The sequence below is a fragment of the Panthera uncia genome, chromosome B4, assembly GCF_023721935.1.
Source record: "Panthera uncia isolate 11264 chromosome B4, Puncia_PCG_1.0, whole genome shotgun sequence".
Lineage (NCBI taxonomy): Eukaryota > Metazoa > Chordata > Mammalia > Carnivora > Felidae > Panthera > Panthera uncia.
In genome coordinates, this window is record NC_064809.1 from 128,860,527 (window position 1) to 128,878,378 (window position 17,852).

General features: G+C 50.3%; 3 protein-coding genes and 1 long non-coding RNA gene across 7 annotated transcripts in view; 2 read left to right on the forward strand and 2 right to left on the reverse strand.

The window, feature by feature from the left end:
* FAM227A (family with sequence similarity 227 member A) overlaps positions 1 to 644 on the reverse strand; it is a 74,586-nt gene extending 73,942 nt beyond the window's left edge. Inside the window, exon 1 of the mRNA XM_049626379.1 lies at positions 382 to 644. The gene's annotated coding sequence lies outside the window, so the exon portion shown is untranslated. The remainder of the gene's footprint in view (positions 1 to 381) is intronic.
* Positions 645 to 702: 58 nt separating this feature from the next.
* Positions 703 to 9,211, forward strand: CBY1 (chibby family member 1, beta catenin antagonist). 3 transcript variants are annotated; one of them, XM_049626372.1, is made up of 5 exons: positions 923 to 1,007; positions 4,221 to 4,336; positions 6,761 to 6,866; positions 6,953 to 7,071; positions 8,553 to 9,211. In XM_049626372.1, exons 2-5 carry the CDS (start codon positions 4,259 to 4,261, stop codon positions 8,631 to 8,633), a joined length of 384 nt encoding a protein of 127 aa, XP_049482329.1. In that variant the 5' UTR covers positions 923 to 1,007; positions 4,221 to 4,258; the 3' UTR covers positions 8,634 to 9,211. The 3 variants fall into 3 exon arrangements, with proteins under 3 accessions (XP_049482328.1, XP_049482329.1, XP_049482327.1); XM_049626370.1 differs by lacking the exon at positions 923 to 1,007 and adding an exon at positions 1,014 to 1,218; XM_049626371.1 differs by lacking the exon at positions 4,221 to 4,336 and having other exon boundaries at positions 703 to 1,007.
* A 1,411-nt stretch (positions 9,212 to 10,622) lies between these two features.
* Positions 10,623 to 11,888, reverse strand: LOC125919618 (uncharacterized). The gene is made up of 2 exons (XR_007456845.1): positions 11,756 to 11,888; positions 10,623 to 11,415 (listed from the first exon to the last, which is right to left on the reverse strand). It is a non-coding gene; the product is annotated as an uncharacterized LOC125919618 (long non-coding RNA).
* A 454-nt stretch (positions 11,889 to 12,342) lies between these two features.
* Positions 12,343 to 17,791, forward strand: TOMM22 (translocase of outer mitochondrial membrane 22). Of its 2 annotated transcripts, none has more exons than XM_049626378.1 (4): positions 12,343 to 14,898; positions 15,145 to 15,263; positions 15,742 to 15,859; positions 17,003 to 17,791. In XM_049626378.1, the coding sequence occupies exons 1-4, from the start codon at positions 14,782 to 14,784 to the stop codon at positions 17,018 to 17,020; spliced, it is 372 nt and encodes a 123-aa protein (XP_049482335.1). In that variant the 5' UTR covers positions 12,343 to 14,781; the 3' UTR covers positions 17,021 to 17,791. The 2 variants fall into 2 exon arrangements, with proteins under 2 accessions (XP_049482335.1, XP_049482334.1); XM_049626377.1 differs by lacking the exon at positions 17,003 to 17,791 and adding an exon at positions 16,070 to 16,444.
* The last annotated feature ends 61 nt before the right edge of the window (positions 17,792 to 17,852 follow it).

Below are 17,852 nucleotides of genomic sequence, written 5' to 3' on the forward strand. Positions count from 1 at the left end.
GGTCTTGGTTCTAGCACATGGAACTCTCCCCTTTTTAATACACTGAGGTGTAGTTGGAAGAAAATTGCACTTGGAGTCAGAGACCGATGGGTTCTGCCCCTCATTGGATGGATGGGCTGGTGCACTCACTAGGCACCCAATAAACATCCCTTGAATGGTTCTGAGTTTCTTTATTTTTCAAATGGAACCAATAGTTCACTGTTAGGACTTCAGGGGATCTGGAGTTGATTCTCGAGTAGTTCTCTGCCCTTGCTCACTGTGCCACCTTGAAGCGGTCCCTGGCCTCAGTTTCCCCTGCTTGTAAAAGCTGATGAGAGTCAGGAAACTGCAGTCTGCGGAGGTGGGCAGGGCGGATCATCGTCCTTCTTCTGTGCGTCTTACCTGAAGACATAGGCGAAATCCGACGAACTTGGGGCCGGTTCCGCCACGGGTCCCTCAGGGGACCCCTCAAAGTTCTGGATGGGACACCCGACATCCACCAGGAAGGGGTGCCCTTTGCTTTGTGCTCGGGGAGGAAGAGGAGGAAGAGGGGCGTCGGGGAGAGGCCCATTTTGCTACTGTGAGTCCTGGCGTTCCCCAGGCAACGCCAGGCGCACTCACCACTGCCACCATTCCCACAACAATGGAACCTTAGTGAGCCACCGCCGCGTCCGCGAGACGCCGTTACCACAGTGATGGTCCCGGGTGGCCGGGGAGACCAGACCAATGGGCTTGTGGGGAGGGAGAGTGTAGTTCCTCGTCCCAGCCTATCGCACGGGGAATGGAAATGACTCCAGGAGACATTCCCCCTCCGTGGATTGTCTTCAATGTATCGAGGGCAGTCCTCAAGTGTTTCTGATGCTTCGCGGAGGCTCCCGTTGGACACCCCGCCGCGCCGGGCACCCCCATATCTCTCAGTGGTAGAGGCCGGGGCGGGGCTGCGCGTGCGCGCGCCCGTGGGGGGCGGAGCATCCCGGGAGCCGTGGTCGCGGTGGGTGACGCGAGCCTCTGCAGGCGGTTTCCGGCAGGTATCTGGCTGCGTTTTGTCCCTGGTTCCTGGGGCGCGACTGTTCTGAGCCTGGCGTCGCTCCAGGGCCCGAGGAGGGATGGGACGCCCGGGCGTGCTCCAGGGGACCCGGGGCTTCCCCGCCGCTGGAGCGGCCCGAGGGCGCGGCACAGGGGGCGGAGGCTGGGTTCATCCCAGGCCGGTCTCCGCACTTCTTGGAGCTGGTTTCCTCGGTGAGAAACCAGGGTAGTAGTTCCTCCCCGTCAACCGGCTGGCTGTGAAGAAGGTTAGATGAAGGCGTGCGTGTGAACGTTTGTTCTCTACGGCTAGTTGAGTCCAGCAGCCTCGGGTGGCAGAGTATCTGCGCGGCGCGGCTCTGAAATCTTTGAGGGACGCATATCTCTTCGAGAATCCAATGAAAGTCAAAAACTGCCCCCTCACCTTCTTGTTAGGTGAAAATAGGATAGTGTGTGTTGTGGTCCATTGCAAACTGTAAAGCATTGCACAGTGATGAAGTGATTATTGTCATCAGCGCAGAGGAGTAGACCTTATTTGAAACCCAATTCCACCACCTTCCCACCGCGTGATTGGGAGCGAGTTACTTCTCTAAGCCTCCGTTTTCTGATCTGTAGACTGGGACATACTTCACTTCATCTATTTCTCAGGGTTGTTGTGAGCATCAAATGCTCACAGCTTTTTATAAACACCAACACACTATAACAACCTGTAAGTGGGTAACTGTTGTTATCTCTAATTACAAATAAAGAAGCGGGGGGGCCCAGAGAAGATAAGTTCTGGGGTCCCACTGGGGCTGAGTGGCAGAGCCATGACTGGAACCCAGATGCTCTTCCTCCACTTCCTTAGAGCTGAGCCCTCTCTCCCCAAGGAGTTTCACTAGAGAGACAGCTCCCTTGGGCCACGGGGGTCAGCTGGAACTTCTGGGTCCACACTAATGTTCCAGGATCCTAGGGACTCAGCCAAAGCTGTTCGTGGATTATTGGTGCTGACTTAAAAGGCAGCTCCACCAGACCCTTCCTTTTCCTCATCTGTAATATATTGATGATCGTTCTCTGCTTAAGGGTTATGAGAATGGATGAGGTTGTGAGGGAATTGCTCCTGGTAAAACCTGGAGAAATAAAGTAACTTGGCTAGGGTTTAGCAGGCAATTGAGGGGCAGAGCCAGACCTGGAACTCCCAAGTTGTGTCCAAGTGATACACTCAGGCATGACTGGAGGCTTTGCAAGAACAACTTGGCTAAGCATTTTTCCTTCTTCAGATGTCTCCAGATGCTTGGAAGGGCAGGTGCTGCCTTTTAGCTGTTTTTTGTTCTTTTGTTTTTTTTCCATAATTAACATGAATATATTACCATTGTAGTAATTTATTAAATCCAGAAATATATTCCTTTAATCTAATTTGATATTATAACATGGAATTGCCACCACTTGACCATTTTTTACCTATAAAATGACAATGTCACCTAAGCCAGCCATCCCATTCCCCTTCCCACATTAAGCATATTGAGCAGTTTGGTGTATCTTTCCAGATTTTATTTTGTTTTGTTTTGTTTTATTTAATTTATTTAAGAGAGAGAGAGAAAGTGCATAAGCAGGGAGAGAGAGGGGGAGAGACACAGAAAGAGAGAGAATCTTAAGCAGGCTCCACACCCAGCACACAGCCAGACATGGGGCTCAATTCCATGACCCTGACATCATGACCTGAGCTGAAATCAAGAGTTGGATCCTTAGCCAAGTGAGCCACCCAGGTGCCCCGATTTTCTTCTATTTTTTAGTGTGCATACCTACATTCTTGCCTTTTTTTTTTTTAATTTCTGTCTTCTCTTATACCATTATAGTATACACACTGTTCTGTAGCTTGCTTTTCTTTTTTTTTAATGTTTAATTTTGAGAGAGAGACAGAGTGCAAGCAGGGGAGGGACGGAAGGGGGTGGATAGAGGATGCGAAGTGGGCTCCCTGCTGACAGCAGAGAGTCTGAGGTGGGGCTCGAACCCACAAACCATGAGACCATGACCTGAGCCAGAGTCGGAAGCTCAACCTACTGAGCCACCCAGGTGCCCCTGCAGCTTGCTTTCTTTTTTTTTCAACGTTTTTTTTTTTTTTTTTTTTGTTTTTTTTTTGGGACAGAGAGAGACAGAGCATGAACGGGGGAGGGTCAGAGAGAGAGGGAGACACAGAATCGGAAACAGGCTCCAGGCTCCGAGCCATCAGCCCAGAGCCTGACGCGGGGCTCGAACTCACGGACCGCGAGATCGTGACCTGGCTGAAGTCGGACGCTTAACCGACTGCGCCACCCAGGCGCCCCTGCAGCTTGCTTTCTTAATGTTAGAGTATGTTGGGTTCTTTCCAGGTCAGTCCATATACAGCTGCCTCGTTGTTTTTACTTGCCCTGTAGCATTCCATTGTAAGAACACAACAGTGTATTTGGCTGTACCAACCATTGGTAGACATTTTGGATTGTTTCTTTTTTTTCACTGTTACCAACAGTAGGGAATTTTTTTTTTTTTAAGTTTTTAAACTTATTTGGTGAGACAGAGTGTGTGGGAGAGGGGCAGAGAGGGAGAGAGAATTCCAAGCAGGCTCTGGGCTGCCAGAGAACCATGAGACCATGACCTGAGCTGAAATCAAGAGTCAGATGCTTAACTGACTGAGCCACACAGGCGCCCCAACAGTGGGGAACATTATCTGTACCTGTCCAATTCTTTGTGGAGGACAAACTTTTAGAAGTAAATTTGCTGGCCAAAAAGTATACACATTCAAAATTTTGCTAGGTTGAAGCGCCTGGGTGGCTCAGTGGGTTAAGCATCCGACTCTTGATTTCGGCCCAGCTCATGAGCTCACAGTTGTGAGATTGAGCCCCATGTTGGGCTCTGTGCTGAGCATGGGGCCTGCTTGAGATTCTCTCTTCCTCTCTCTGTCCCTACCTTGCTTGTGCATGCGTTCTCTCTCTGTTTCTCTCAAAGAATAAATAAATGAACTCTAAAAAAAGAAAATAAAAATTTCCTAGGTTTTGCCTAACTGAAAAAATCGTAGCATCTTATGTCTCCACCTAGAGAAAATGAAAAGTGTGGGTGCCTGTGCGGCTCAGTGGGTTGAGTGTCTGACTCTTGATTTGGGTTCAGGTCATGATCCCAGAGTTGCGGGATGGAGCCCGCATCGGGCTCCACAGTGGCGTAAGGTCGACTCATCTGTTTGTACCCGTGACTTTTCCTGACCCTAGGAGAAGGGAGCATTGGCCTTTCCTTCATCCGGCCAAAGATGCCTCTCTTTGGAAATACGTTCAGTCCCAAGAAGACGCCCCCTCGGAAATCTGCTTCTCTCTCCAATCTGCATAATGTGAGTATCACTACTGGGCCCATCCCGGTGTGCAGTGTGGCTGAAACATCAAGCCTGGTCCCTGATGGGAAGGGTCGTCCTCCAGAGGCACCCTTGTAAGGAAGACATCCTTCTAATTCATATTATTGCTATTGCTGAAAACCTTTTTAACTCTTGGGGCTCCTGGCTGGCTCATTTGGAAGAGCGTGTGACTCTTGATCTCAGGGTTGTGAGATTGAGCCCCATGTTGGATGTAGAGATTACTTAAATAAATAAACTTTTTTTTTTTGGTTGTTTTTTAATTTTAGAAAGAGAGAATGCAAGCAGGGGAGAGGGGCAGAGGGAGAGAGGAGAGAGAATCCCAAGCAGACTCCATGCTCTGTGGAGCCCAATGGGGGGCTCAGTCCCACAGCCCTGGGATCATGACCCCAGCCAAAATCAAGAGTCAAATGTTCAACCAACTGAGCCACCCAGGCATCCCAAATACATAAACTTAAAAAAAGTTTTTTAATGTTTGTTTATTTTTATTTTATTTTTAATTTTTTTAACCTTTAGTATTTTCTTCTTTTTTTTTTTTAATGTTTATTTTTGAGACAGGGAGAGACAGAGCATGAAAGGGGGAGGGCCAGAGAGAGGGAAACACAGAATCTGAAGCAGGCTCCAGACTCCGAGCTGTCAGCACGGAGCCCGACGCAGGGCTCGAACTCACGGACTGTGAGATCATGACCTGAGCTGAAGTCAGATGTTTAACCGACTGAGCCACCCAGGCACCCCTAATGTTTGTGTGTTTTTCAGAGAGAGAGCACAAGCAGAGGAGGGGCAGAGAGCGAAGGGGACACAGAATCCGAAGCAGGCTCCAGGCTCTGAGCTATCAGCACAGTGAGGCTCGAACTCACGAACCGTGAGATCATGACCTGAGCCGAAGTTGGACACTTAACTGACTGAGCCACCCAGGTGCCCCCAAATCAATAAACTTTAAAACAAAACCAAAAATGGGGTGCTGGGTGGCTCAGTCTTAGGTTAAGCGTCCAACTTCCGCTCAGCTCATGATCTCGTGGTTTGTGAGTTCGAGTCCTGCATCGGGCTCTGTGCTGACAGCTCGGAGCCTGGAGCCTGCTTCGGATTTAGTGTCTTCCTCTCTCCCTGCCCCTCCTCCCCTTGTGCTCTGTTTCTCTCAAAAATAAATAAACATTAAAAAGAATTGAAAAACAAGAAGAAAAACCAAGAACAAGAACATTTTTAAGTCCTGTTTGGAAATCATTGTCAGAGCGTGTTCGAGAACCTAGTAAGACAGTCAATCTCATCGTGATTCGGGCTCCAAATGATACTAGCCAGCTCGCCTTCAGTTTATTCCCAGGACTTAGCCAAGAATCCATTTTAGTTGTGTCTAAGAATCATACTCATTCTCAAAGGATGATGTTCTGCCACCGTTAGTGTCATTCAAGGCTGTGTGGAAGCTCTAGACAGCAGCTCCTCAAGGGCAGGGCTGGTCACATTCACCTTGGAATCCCTCGGCCTAGTCCTGGCGTGGCGTGGCTGCTGAGTGAGTCGTGGAAACTTTGAAAACCATGTTACAGACCAGCTATGACTGACTACTGATTGAGTGTTAGCATTTCATGCCTTTTTTGTGACCTGTAGCCCCCCATGGTGAGCAAGCGATCACCTCGGGGCTTATTAACCTTTAAAAAGGATTTTCTACTTTATTAAAAATGTATGGTAGGATTTCTTAAAACTGTTAAGTGCCAAGTAGACGTCAAATAATTCAAATTTCGATATATGTAGTTTTTCTGGAAAACCTGTATCTTACAATAAGGTGGGACGTTTCTTCCCTCTTAGAGTTTAAAAGGTTTTGTTGTGGGGCGCCTGGATGGCTCGGTCGGTCAAGCGGCCAGCTTCAGCTGAGGTCATGATCTCAACGGGTTTGTGAGTTTGAGCCCCGCGTTGGGCTCTGTGCTGTCAGTGAGGAGCCTGCTTCGGATCTCCGTGCCCTCTCTCTCTCTCTCTCTGTCTCTCTCAAAAACAATAAGTAAACATTAAAAAAAAAGTAGGGGCTCCTAGGTGGCTCAGTCAAGTGAGCGTCCGACTTTAGTTCAGGTCATGATCTCATGGTTCGTGAGTTCGAGCCCCACATCGGACTCGCCGCTGTCAGCCTGTCAGCACAGAGCCCACTTTGAATCCTCTGTCCCCCTCTCTCTGTCCCTTCCCCGCTTACATTCTCTTCTCTCAAAAAAAATTTTTTTTTAATTTATTAAAATAAATAAAAGTTTTTGTTGTTTTGTGCCTTATCGGATTTTCTGACTTTTAACAAAAAGTTACGAAGTGTGCGAGGTAAGGATTGAAAAAGGAAGTTAGTTGCTGGGATACAAATATAGTTAGCAGGAGAGTCACTGGGACTGGGGTCCTCCGTGTGCTTCCTGAAGCCTCCATGCAGTGTCTCGTCCACAGCTGGACCGGTCAACCCGGGAGGTGGAGCTGGGCCTTGACTATGGAACCCCCACTATGAACCTGGCAGGGCAAAGCCTGAAGTTTGAAAATGGCCAGTGGATAGCAGGTGGGCTGATTTCCTGCCATTCTGTCCAGCAAGATTGTGGAAAGGAAGCCCCCACGTAACTAACTGCTCGTTCTGTCCTTCCCCAGAGATGGGGATTAGCGGGGGTGTGGACCGGAGGGAGGCTCAGCGCCTACGCAGGCGGAACCAGCAGTTGGAGGAAGAGAACAACCTCTTGCGGCTGAAGGTGGACATCCTGCTGGACATGGTGAGGAGGGTGGTGGGGAGGGGCACCTAGGCTTTCCTTGTGGGGAGGCTCCACGGAGAGTCATTGCATCCAGCTGACTCCTTTGGAATGCCAGTTTGCCCAGGTAAGTTGCTTTGAAGCCAAAGATACAAATTTTTTTTTTCACGTTTATTTATTTTTGAGACAGAGCATAAACCGGGGAGGGTCCGAGAGAGAGGGAGACACAGAATCCAAAACAGGCTCCTGGCTCTGAGCTGTCAGCACAGAGTCCGACGCGGGGCTCGAACTCACGGACTCGAACTCACGGACCCCGAGATCCTGACCTGAGCCGAAGTCGGACGCTTAACCGACTGAGCCACCCAGGCGCCCCTGAATCCAAAGATATAAATGAGAGAGTCCCTACTCTCAGGGCCTCACTGTCTCGCAGGGAGATGGACAAGAAACAAAATGACAGTGCCTGGGGGCAAGAGTAACAATTGGAGTGTGCGTAGGGCCTGGCGCCAGCACAAGCGAAAATAATTCTATCCAGTCAGGAAGGTGTCACAGAAAGGGATGTTTGAATTGAATGTAGAAGGACCAAGGGAGGATTGGAGGGTGGGAAGAGGGCATTCGAGGAAGAAGGACCGTCTGCTCGTGGCCCAAAGGTGTCCCATATCCAGCGGGCATTAGTGAGTGTCAGACCTGCCGAGGGGCCCGCTCTGTGCTAGTGTCGGTTTCCTGTGGCTGCTAAAAACCCCGCGGGCTGCTGGGACTGGGGGTGCCGGTGAAAGTTGGCCGGGAGGCAGGCGCGCCTCTGCTGTCACGGTTAAGAGCGTGCGTTCTGGAGCTAACCTGCCTGGTTCCTTGTTCGGCTCCACCACTGGCCATGTGACTTCAGCGTGTTGTTTACCTGCCCTGTGTGAAGAAACTTAGTTTCGTTGTCGAATAGGCACAATGATAGGATCTGCCTCATGCTGAGTTAATCACACAAGCACCTGCGATAGTGTATTGCTCGGAAGGGCCGCTCGTATTTCACGGGAAGCCGACCTCCACTCTGGAGAGTAAAGTTTCTGTCCCTGTCTTGAATGTCTTCCACCTTCTACTCAGGGGCTTTCTCAAGCCCCCTGAAAGACCCTAGTGAGAAAAGTGGCATTCTTTTTCGAGCATTTTTTCCCCCTGATCACCATTATGGGAGCCACAGCTCAGAAGCTACTCAGACTCTTATTTCTTTCGCCTTAGAATGGTCCGTTATGTGCCTTTTTCATCCCCTGAGGCCTGCCGTCTTCAAGGCAGTGAACTTGGTGCAATCCTAGGTGACCAAAATGTGGACTGTGATTAAGTACCGGAGGCCCTGGGTTGTCAGGGGGTTGCATTCTGCCCGGGTACAAAGGGGTTCCCCTCGTGGGGGCCGTCAGTGGCGTGCGAGGGTAGGGATGCTCTCCCACCGCGCAGAGCTGCCCTCGCAAACCTGCAACAGCCCCGGAAGGTCCTTCTTGGTTAACGGTCCGCTGCCTCACTTTCAGCTCTCTGAAACCACCGCCGAGTCCCACTTGATGGAGAAGGAATTGGAGGAACTGAAAAGCACCAGCCGCAGGAGGAAATGAAGACCCTGAAGACATTCGCTAGGAGGAAAGGGAGAAGCCCACCGATCAGAGGAGGTGGATGTGGCCGAGGGGTTTTTCTAGCCGAACTAGTGGACCCGAGTGTCCTATCACGGGGCCAGAAGGCACCGGCCCCCTCGGTTTGGCAGCGGGAACACACTGGTGGAAGCCAGGACTCCCTCCAGGCCAGGGCAGTCCTAGGAATGAGCCCTGGGATGCTGTCTAGTCACTCCACGTACGAATGCACCTTCCCAGGTTCGCCCTCACCGGAGTGATGCTGTGGCCAAAGCAGCTGAAGTTCATTGTCTCCCCCCTCACGCTGGTGTCCGGGGTGTGGCACCAGTTCTAAAGCGTCCTGCCTCAGGGCCCTTGGATGAGCAGCTCTCCTGGTCCTCCGCTCCCCCACCCCTCCCCCCAGGCCTACTCGCTTTGTCCTTTGAAGAATACTCAGTCCCCAGATCCACAGCCTCTTCTGGCTTCAGCTTGTCAGTGGCCAGCACCAGCCTTCCACGGGCAACACTGCATTTTTGTGCTACTTTCCTGTTTACACATTTTTCTGAAAATTAAATGCTGGTATGTAATCTGTGTGTGGCCAAAGTGACTGAAAAATGAAAGCAGCAGTTCTTGAAGAAGCACATAGAGCCTGGAGTCGAAGCTTCTGTTTCGCCATCCAGAGACCGAATTTTTGAGTTGTGGGGAAACGCCACCACGGCAGGAGAAGCGCTCCAGCTTCCCGGGCATCGGCAGAGGCCGACCTGGAACAGAAGCGGTGTCCCTGCCCAAATTCTGCTGCAGCCCTTCAGAGATTTGCCACCAGCCTGGACCTGGCAGGGACCGAGCGGTCGGGGTGGGAGGCTGCATTCCTAGAGTGGGAATTTGCACCCAAGTCCGTGTAAGCTGCTCTGGTTGGAGGAGGGAGTCAGTGAGAGGGAACCCAGCTCCACAGTTAAAGGGGAGGGCGCCAAGACGGGGACAGAGTCCAGGGCTTTAGACTGGGGATGGCCACTATGGTCAATAATTTCTGAAAGCCGGTGACTTGCCTAGGACAGGCCTCAGCACTTTGCCCCTGCTCATTTCCTCCCCTGCTCAGCCCCGCGAAGCAGGGACCGTCAGCACGTGTCCTTGCAGGTAAGGAGCCAGGCTCCAGGAGGTTCAGAAACCGGTCCGGGATCGCACAGCAGAATCGTGGGAGCCTGTGGACTCCTAGCTCCCGGTAAAAGGGAGGGGCCGGGTGGGGCACAGCCTCTGTTGGAGGCTGCTGTCCACAGCCCACCCTTAGGAACAGCTTTAGGGGAGACGGATAGAAGCTCCAGCCCATAAACCTTATTTTCCGATAGAGAAGAACTCTGAAAAAATTAGGGGAGGTTACAAAGACGTGCGGGGTGTAAGTCTCCAGGTGCAGATATTGGGAGCAGTTGGGGGTTGGCACTTCCAAGGGCAGCATCGTTGGCAACCACTTCCTGAGTGCCTTTGATGCCAGACAGCCTGTTGCTAATTCTCAGGATTCAAGTGTGTCATCGTCCCCTGCTCTGACATGAAGAAACGAGTCCGGCAAGGCGACACAGCTGGAAGGGACGGAGCCCAGGCTGAAACCTTGGGAATCATGAGGGACAGGATTGGGTGTCAGTGATGTGGGTCCCCCTCTGCACCCCTACTGGCGCCGGAGGGGGTTGGAGTCACTATGTGGGACCGTTCTGCAGTGAAGGAGGACTTTTCATTTGTTTCATGTTTATTTATTTTTGAGAGAAAGAGAGAGTGCAAGTGAACGCCAGAGAGAAAGGGAGACAGAGTCTGAAGCAGGCTCCAGGCTCCGAGCTGTCAGCACAGAGCCTGACGTGGGGCTCAAACCCATGAGCTGTGAGATCATGACCTGAGTCAAAGTCGGATGCTCAACCAACTGAGCCACCCGGGAGCCCCAAGAAGGACTTTTATTTTGAGTGAAAAGGGAAATAAGCCATTGGTGGGTTTTGAGCAGAGGAGTGTTACGATCAATTTTTTTTTTTTTTTTTTTTTTAATCCTCTGGCCAGATCCTCTGCCTTCTGTGTGGAGAAAACAGACTGAAGGGGGCCAGGCTGGGACAAGACAGGTGGCAGGAGAGAAGGTGAAGTGGTCAGATTCTGGACTGAATTGAAGGTGACACCCACCAGTGTTTGGTGTTTTTCCTCGTCGAGGTGCTATATTCTTTCAAGTCCCTACCTTCCTTTTGTTAAGGTTTTATTTTTAAATAATCTCTACACCCGGGGCGCCTGGGTGGCTCAGTCAGTTGGGTGTCCGACTTCGGCTCAGGTCATGATCTCGCAGTCCGTGAGTTCGAGTCCCGCGTTGGGCTCTGTGCTGACAACTCAGAGCCTGGAGCCTGTTTCAGATTCTGTGTCTCCCTCTCTCTCTGACCCTCCCCCATTCATGCTCTGTCTCTCTCTGTCTCAAAAATAAATAAACGTTAAAAAAAAATTAAAAAAAAATAATAATAATCTCTACACCCAACAGGGGGCTTGCACTCATAGCCCCGAGCTGAAGAGTTGCACACGGCACCGACTGAGCCAGCCAGGCACCCCCTCGAAGTTCTTACCTTTCTAGTCAGATCCATCCTTCAGGTTCTGGTTAAAATTCTTCCTCCTTCAAAGCCTTTATTAACCAAATCTGCTACTCGGGGGACACCCAAAGAAACAGTACTGTCTACTTGACGGTATCCCTTGTGATCTACAGCAACTTCTGGGACTTTCTGGGCCGCATGTCCGGTTAGGGGGAGCTGTTACTGAGGAGCTTCGCCAGAGCTCTGGGGGCCTGAGGGAGCAAGGGCAGGATTAGGGGCAATCAGAGGAAGTTGTACAGTTTGAGGCCTCGCAGGGGGCCCCCACCTGCACTATCGCACAGATAGGGGCTGATGGGAGGGGCTTCCAGCTTTTCTAGGATTCCCAAAGGGATCTGTGCCCGTCCATTGACCCACATAAAGAACTGTTACCGATTTCAAATTCTGATGGGCCGGAAACAGGAGAGATGGAAAGCGTGGACTTGGGGGATGGGGTAGGAGAGGACCTGGAGGCTGGGGTTCTAGAACACCCCATCTCCTTCTCCATCCGGGTGGCAGAGTCACTTTGTGCCTGCATGGGGCATCCACACTCACTCGTTAGCACCTGCACTTGTGCGTTACTCTTCGACGGTGACCCCTGGCCTGGCACCGTCCTCACCCTGTCTTCTTTGCTGATTCTGAGCAGTTCTCCTTGAAGCCTTCAGTGAAGCCACCCTTCTCCGATCCTTCTTCTTCCTCTCCAGCAGCTCCTCGAACCTCTTGAGGTGGAGGAAGAAGGTCCCCCCCTTTTTTTTCCCTGATAGTTCTGCTTTTCTGCTTGTCTTTACATTTTCTTCTATTGTGGCAAAATAACAAAATTTACCACCGTAACCATTTTTAATTCTACAGCTCAGCAGTACTGAATACATCCCTCGTGTGCCATCATCACCGCTGTCCCATCTCCGGACACTTCAGCCTGTAAACTGAAACTCTATACCCATCAGACAGTGACTCCGTTTTGTAACTGAACCCAAGTTCGTGTGCCCGATGTGCAGCAAAGCTGATCGTTGAGACAGATCTCTAGTGGGCAAGGAGGCAAGAGGTTCTTCTCGAGGCAGCCACATGAGGAGATGGGAAAATGAGCCTCAAGTCGGCCTCCCTGAAGCAGGATGGCCAGGCATTTTTTAAAGGCAAGTAGAAAAGGGTGTGGGTAAGGGGAAGGAGAGAGGAGCTTTGGGACTCCAAATCAGATAAAGGAAGTTAGGAGGTAGGGGAAGGTTAATTTCATTTTGTTGGGCTCCAAGGGGAGGTCAGTGTCCTGACTGGTTCTAGCTGGCTTCTTGACGAAAACCTGAGTTCCTGCAAAACGACTAAATTAACCATTCGGTTATCATGGCATGACTATTATCGTACAGGAACATGGTGGCAGACAGCATTCTGAGCACCCCCAAGTAGGTTTGGGGAGAAGTTGCAGCTGCCTTGGCTGCCCTGTTAACTCTTTGGTTATGGGTTTCTGTTTCCTCTCCCCCAGCCCCCGGCAACCACCTGTCTACTGTCCGTGATTTCGCTGTACCTTTAAATGTCTGATCCCACAGGATCCTGGCCTTTGTCTTCCCTTCTCACTCTGCCTTTTCTAGACCATCTCATCTGTTCCCAGGGATCTGAACACTCTGCACTGCATGATTCCCTTTTTTCTTATCCCTTTGCAGAGATAAAATTACTCCCAAGGTTTTTTTTTATTATTCTTAAACATAGGTGTTTTTTAAGAAATGTTTAACGTTTATTGTGGGAGAGATAGAGTGAGTGAGTACATGGGCAGAGAGAGAGGGGGAGAGAGAGAGAGATCACGCAGGCTCCACACTGTCAGCACAGAGCCCAACGTGGGGCTCAAACTTAAGAACCGTGAGATCATGATCTGAGCCGAAATCAAGAGTTGGAAGCTTAACCGACTGAGCCACCCAGGTGCCCCACATAGATTGTTTTTTTTTAAATCATGTATTGTTCTTGTGAATATAAACAAAATTAGTTGGTTAAAGTTTTCCTAAAACTTCTCCACATTAGCATTACGACTTTCCAGTTGGAGGCATTAATGCCTGTACCTTCCATGTAAGATTGCCTTCTCTAGGGGTGCCTGGTTGGCTCAGTTGGTAGAGCATGCAACTCTTGATCTCAGGGTCATGAGTTCAAGCCCTAGGTCGGGTGTGGAGACTACTTAAAAAGAAAAAAAAAGATTGCCTTTGAGAGCGTTGGTCTTCCAGCATTTCCTAAAGAGCCCACAAGAGAATCAAAAGCCATTGGTACTGGGCTCTCAAGCTGCCCTTGCATTTACATAGTGCTAGCCAACTTTAAGTAATTTTAACATGCAAAAAAGCATAATTCATAAGTATCGATAATACAAAATGAAAATACCCATGCGAACACCGCCCTGATCAAGAAATGGAATTTTACCAGCACCCCAGAAGCCACTCCCCTGCCCCTTACCAAATATTCCCCACTCTGAGCTAATCAAAGGGAATCACTAATCCTCACCATAGATTGGTTTTGCCTGTTTTTGAACTTTATGTAATGGAGTAATACAGTAAGCAGCCTTTTGAGACATAAAAGCTTTTTGTAGTCAGTGTTGCCCTTGCTCAAAGATGAAAAGGACCAAGGCCTGTTAGGGGAGGAAGTGCAAACCTACCTGCCCCTCATTATGTAAGCACGGGACAAAGGACAACATCGTGCATCAGACAGAGATTTGGACCGTCCAGTCCTGAGATTCTCTGATTCCGGGGTCAGCTGGCTAAAGTGTGTATCGAATTACTACCCTTGTATTTAAGGTGCAGCACATTATAAAAAGAAGTATTTAATCCATCATAAAGGCAAAAAATTAAAATACGGGTAACGCTTAATGCTGGGGACATTGTGGGGAAAAGGACACTTCCATTTACAATTAGGTAAGTATATGATCTAATTTTGAGGACGGTCAGCTAATACCTACCAAAATGCTAAATGTTCATACTTTTTGGCCTGCAAACTTCCTCCTAGAAATCTATCCTCAAGAAAGACTTCCAGCAACTCTGTACTGAGCCTCAACTTCCCCGTTTCTTAAAACAGGGATGATGACAGTACATGGCTCAGTGGGTTGTTGTGCCAAGCAGATGAGTACACACACACACACACACACACACACACACACACACACACGCTGCCTGGTACTCAAGTATTTAAGTGGTAACTCTTGCCTTTGTCTCAGTACATTGGTACTGTTCGCTTGACGTTTTCACAACAGATCGATAAAACCTTCAAGTATCGAACTCCTACGAAAGAACACACCCCTCAGGGAAACGAAGCTGGATTTTTTGTTTGTCTCAGTGTGACCCCCTGGGAGCTTACTGAAGTGCAGGTTTCTGGGCCCACTCTAAATGAAAAGAATTACCGCGGAAGCACCGCGACCCTATCCTTGAACAAGCTTCCCAGGTATTTCTTAGGAAGTCGCCGCCGCCTCGTTGGCCGAAAGCCGGTGGAGTCCGCCAGCCAGACGGTGTCGCTCTTCCCCAGCACTTCAGCCTCCGGCTCCCGGAAGAGCAGCTCTGTCCGCCGGGGAGGGGGTGGTGCTGCACTCGCCTCCTCTCTTCCGCTTCCGGTGTCCCCCTGCAGCCATGGCCGCCGCCGCTGCCGCTGGCGGCCCTGGGGCGCCCCTGTCCCCGGACGAGTTGCTTCCGAAAGGCGATGCCGAGAAGACTGAGGAGGAGCTGGAGGAGGAAGACGACGAGGAGGTACTGGGGCCCTGCGGTATGAGGCGGAGTGCAAGGTTACGGGCCGGGAGCGGCCCGCACGGGGGTGTGAGCTCCGCGTGCTGCGGGATCCGGGCGAAAGCGCGTCGCGGAGCCCGGAGAGGTCGGAGGGGAGGTGTCTTCTCCGGGAGGCGGGGTTAGGGCCCCCAGTGGGCCGGAGCGGGCTGCCCTAGCTCCAGGGGGTGGTTGCCATTGCTTCGATCGAGATCCGCGCCGCCTCCACCACAGCTAGATGAGACCCTGTCGGAGAGGCTGTGGGGTCTGACGGAGATGTTCCCAGAGAGGGTCCGGTCCGCGGCTGGAGCCACTTTTGATCTCTCCGTCTTTGTGGCTCAAAAAATGTACAGGTAAGGTCCGAGGGCAAAGACGTTGGGGTGTGCCTGGGGTGACCGAAGTGCTGTGAATGAACATGGGCTTTGGAAGTAGCAGAGCGGGGCTGGAGGCCAACCTACCACCTAGATCACTGAGTGAGTGACCTTGGACTGGTCTCTTAACCTTTCTTGATCTCCACGAACTCTTCCGTAAAGTGGCGATTCCTGTGGGGCAGGGTCGTTGTGAGGATCGTTTCACGTTACGCGAGGTAATTAATGTGTTGTAGAAGTAGCTTCGTAAGAACTCAGGAGGATGTTAGAACGGCTCTCGCCAGGTCAACAGCCGGCAGAACTGCCCGTCCTGTTTCTGGTCCGAGTGTGGTGCACGTGTTGGGGAAAGAACGTGCCTTTCAAAAACATTGGCGTGGGAGAGGTTTGGTTACTGGGCCGTTCTTGGTGAAGAAGAACACATCTGTGTTTGTGTCTTGCTGTCACGCTCACACCCCGTCTGCAGGTTTTCCAGGGCAGCCTTGTGGATTGGGACCACTTCCTTCATGATCCTGGTCCTTCCTGTTGTCTTCGAAACGGAGAAGTTGCAAATGGAGCAGCAGCAGCAACTGCAGCAGCGGCAGGTGAGCCCAGAGCCTTTGCCTGCGCGGCGGGGCAAGGTGTTGATTTTCCCCAAACCTGCGTAGACCCGCGGGTAGAGACTGGGATCCAGCCCCCGCTCTTTCAGGTGCCCACGTGATCGGCAGTGTTGGCAGACCTCGTCTGCCCCGTCAGCGGGAAAATGCGGTCCGGAGGCTCGTCCCCTGCCTTACACCTCTCCTTTTCTTTTCCAGATACTTCTAGGGCCCAACACAGGGCTCTCAGGAGGAATGCCAGGGGCTCTACCTTCACTTCCTGGAAAGCTCTAGATTGTTACTGCTCTATGACTTGTCTTGGTGGGACGAGTTTGAAAATTCAATAGTGTTGAACTGCTGATGATTTGGATTCTTTTCTCTTTTCCTTTTTTTTTTTTTTTTAAACTTTGGCACATTGATTTATCTAAACCTGGAGAGAATTCTCCCCAGTGTGTCACGGAGACTCCCAACTTGCAGCTGTGCCCTCCACGCTGTCCCATTTCTTCTGTCCTCACTCTGATACCAGAGTGCAGCAATGCAGACGGTTACTCCAGCTCTGGCCATCCCCCCCCCCCCCCCCCCCCCCCCCCCCCCCTTCACTAAATCACTAAATCAGTCGTGACCGGAAGATCTCAACTATCTGATTGTGGCAAAGGAACCGATGCCACTGGGAAGGACGTACCCCTGACCATTTTTGTTTTTAAGCATGGAGATGTTGGGAAGGGACATGCACACAGTATGAAATACATAATGCCGTTACAGCTGCAGTGTAAAGCAGCCACTGTGAATGTCTGGGGTGGAAAGGAGGGAGGGCTGGGCAGCAGCTTCGACCACGGGATGGGGACTGTGGAGGGCAGAGAAGAGCTCATTTTCTCTGCCGGTTTTGGCTATTAGAGACCTGTGTGTGTGTGTCCAAAAAAGAAAAAAGTGCTCACTTTTTGTATTTAAATATTAAAAATGATTCCGACAGAAAGTGTCATCCATGTACTTGTGATACACACCTTGAGGTCACGTCCTTCGACTGCCCCTTGCATTTCCTCTCCGAAGCTAACACCACTGTGTGACACTGTTTGACCCCTGAGGCCCAACAGTGGAAAACATGATTCACTTTGGGCTAGGAACCTCTTTTTGTTGTTGTTGTTGTTGTTACAGATTTTATTTTTTAAGTAATCTCTACAGCCAACCAGGGGGAGCTTGAACTTAACCCCGAGATGAAGAGTCACATGGTCTTCTGACTGAGCCAGCCAGGTACCCCAGAAACCTCACAATCGTAATCTTTGCCCTGAATTCAGGCAATCATGTTCAGATCCACCAACAAAGGATTGGGTCCATGTATTTGTACGGTCTACAGTGATACACAGTTACAAAGGATTTGTGGGGAATGACCTACTACTAACTTCTGGTCTAGGAAGGGAATGGTGGCAAATAGAACTTTTTTGGTCCATTTAAAAATAATTGCTGAGATGAGCTGATTATGAATTCCAACTATAGCCCTGCCTTTGAACCTTGCAGTTTTTGCATTCAACGTAAATTTTTATTAGCAATGTGCTATTAACAATACTGAGCCTTTTATGTGTATTCTGTTTATCAGAGTGATGCTACAGAATTTAGGGTGTAGTGGTAGTTCTGTTTTACAGAGGAGGAAACAGTCACAGAGAGGTTGGATAATCTGTGCCAGACCGCCCAGGAAATGATGGATCTGAATTCAAGTCTAACAGGCCCTCTCTGCTATGTGATCTTGATCTTGTTAACCAGAGAAAAACGCTAGTCATTTGTCAGGGCTGGTAACGAAAACTTGTACTTATTAGGATTCCTCAGATTGTTAAGCCTAGTTTTTGTAAATTGAAAAGTGCCTCAGGATTTTGAACCAAATTTAGTGCATATTTTGTCTGGATTTTTGAGGGGAGAGGTTGGACCAAAGCACAAAACAGCTCTAAAAGATGGCTGAGGATGGTAGTGAGTTTCTTCTGAAGCATCACCACAGTGATGTTTACTTTTTTCC

What these genes read in the sequence shown, in the direction of transcription:
- CBY1 (XM_049626370.1), top strand. Translation starts at nt 1,086, where the DNA reads ATGGGACGCCCGGGCGTGCTCCAGGGGACCCGGGGCTTCCCCGCCGCT. An exon ending in TCTTGGAGCTGGTTTCCTCG is followed by an intron (nt 1,219 to 4,220) that starts GTGAGAAACCAG and finishes TCCTGACCCTAG; the next exon opens with GAGAAGGGAGCATTGGCCTT. An exon ending in TGGACATCCTGCTGGACATG is followed by an intron (nt 7,072 to 8,552) that starts GTGAGGAGGGTG and finishes CCTCACTTTCAG; the next exon opens with CTCTCTGAAACCACCGCCGA.
- TOMM22 (XM_049626377.1), top strand. Translation starts at nt 14,782, where the DNA reads ATGGCCGCCGCCGCTGCCGCTGGCGGCCCTGGGGCGCCCCTGTCCCCG. An exon ending in AGGAGGAAGACGACGAGGAG is followed by an intron (nt 14,899 to 15,144) that starts GTACTGGGGCCC and finishes CCTCCACCACAG; the next exon opens with CTAGATGAGACCCTGTCGGA. An exon ending in AGCAACTGCAGCAGCGGCAG is followed by an intron (nt 15,860 to 16,069) that starts GTGAGCCCAGAG and finishes TTTCTTTTCCAG; the next exon opens with ATACTTCTAGGGCCCAACAC.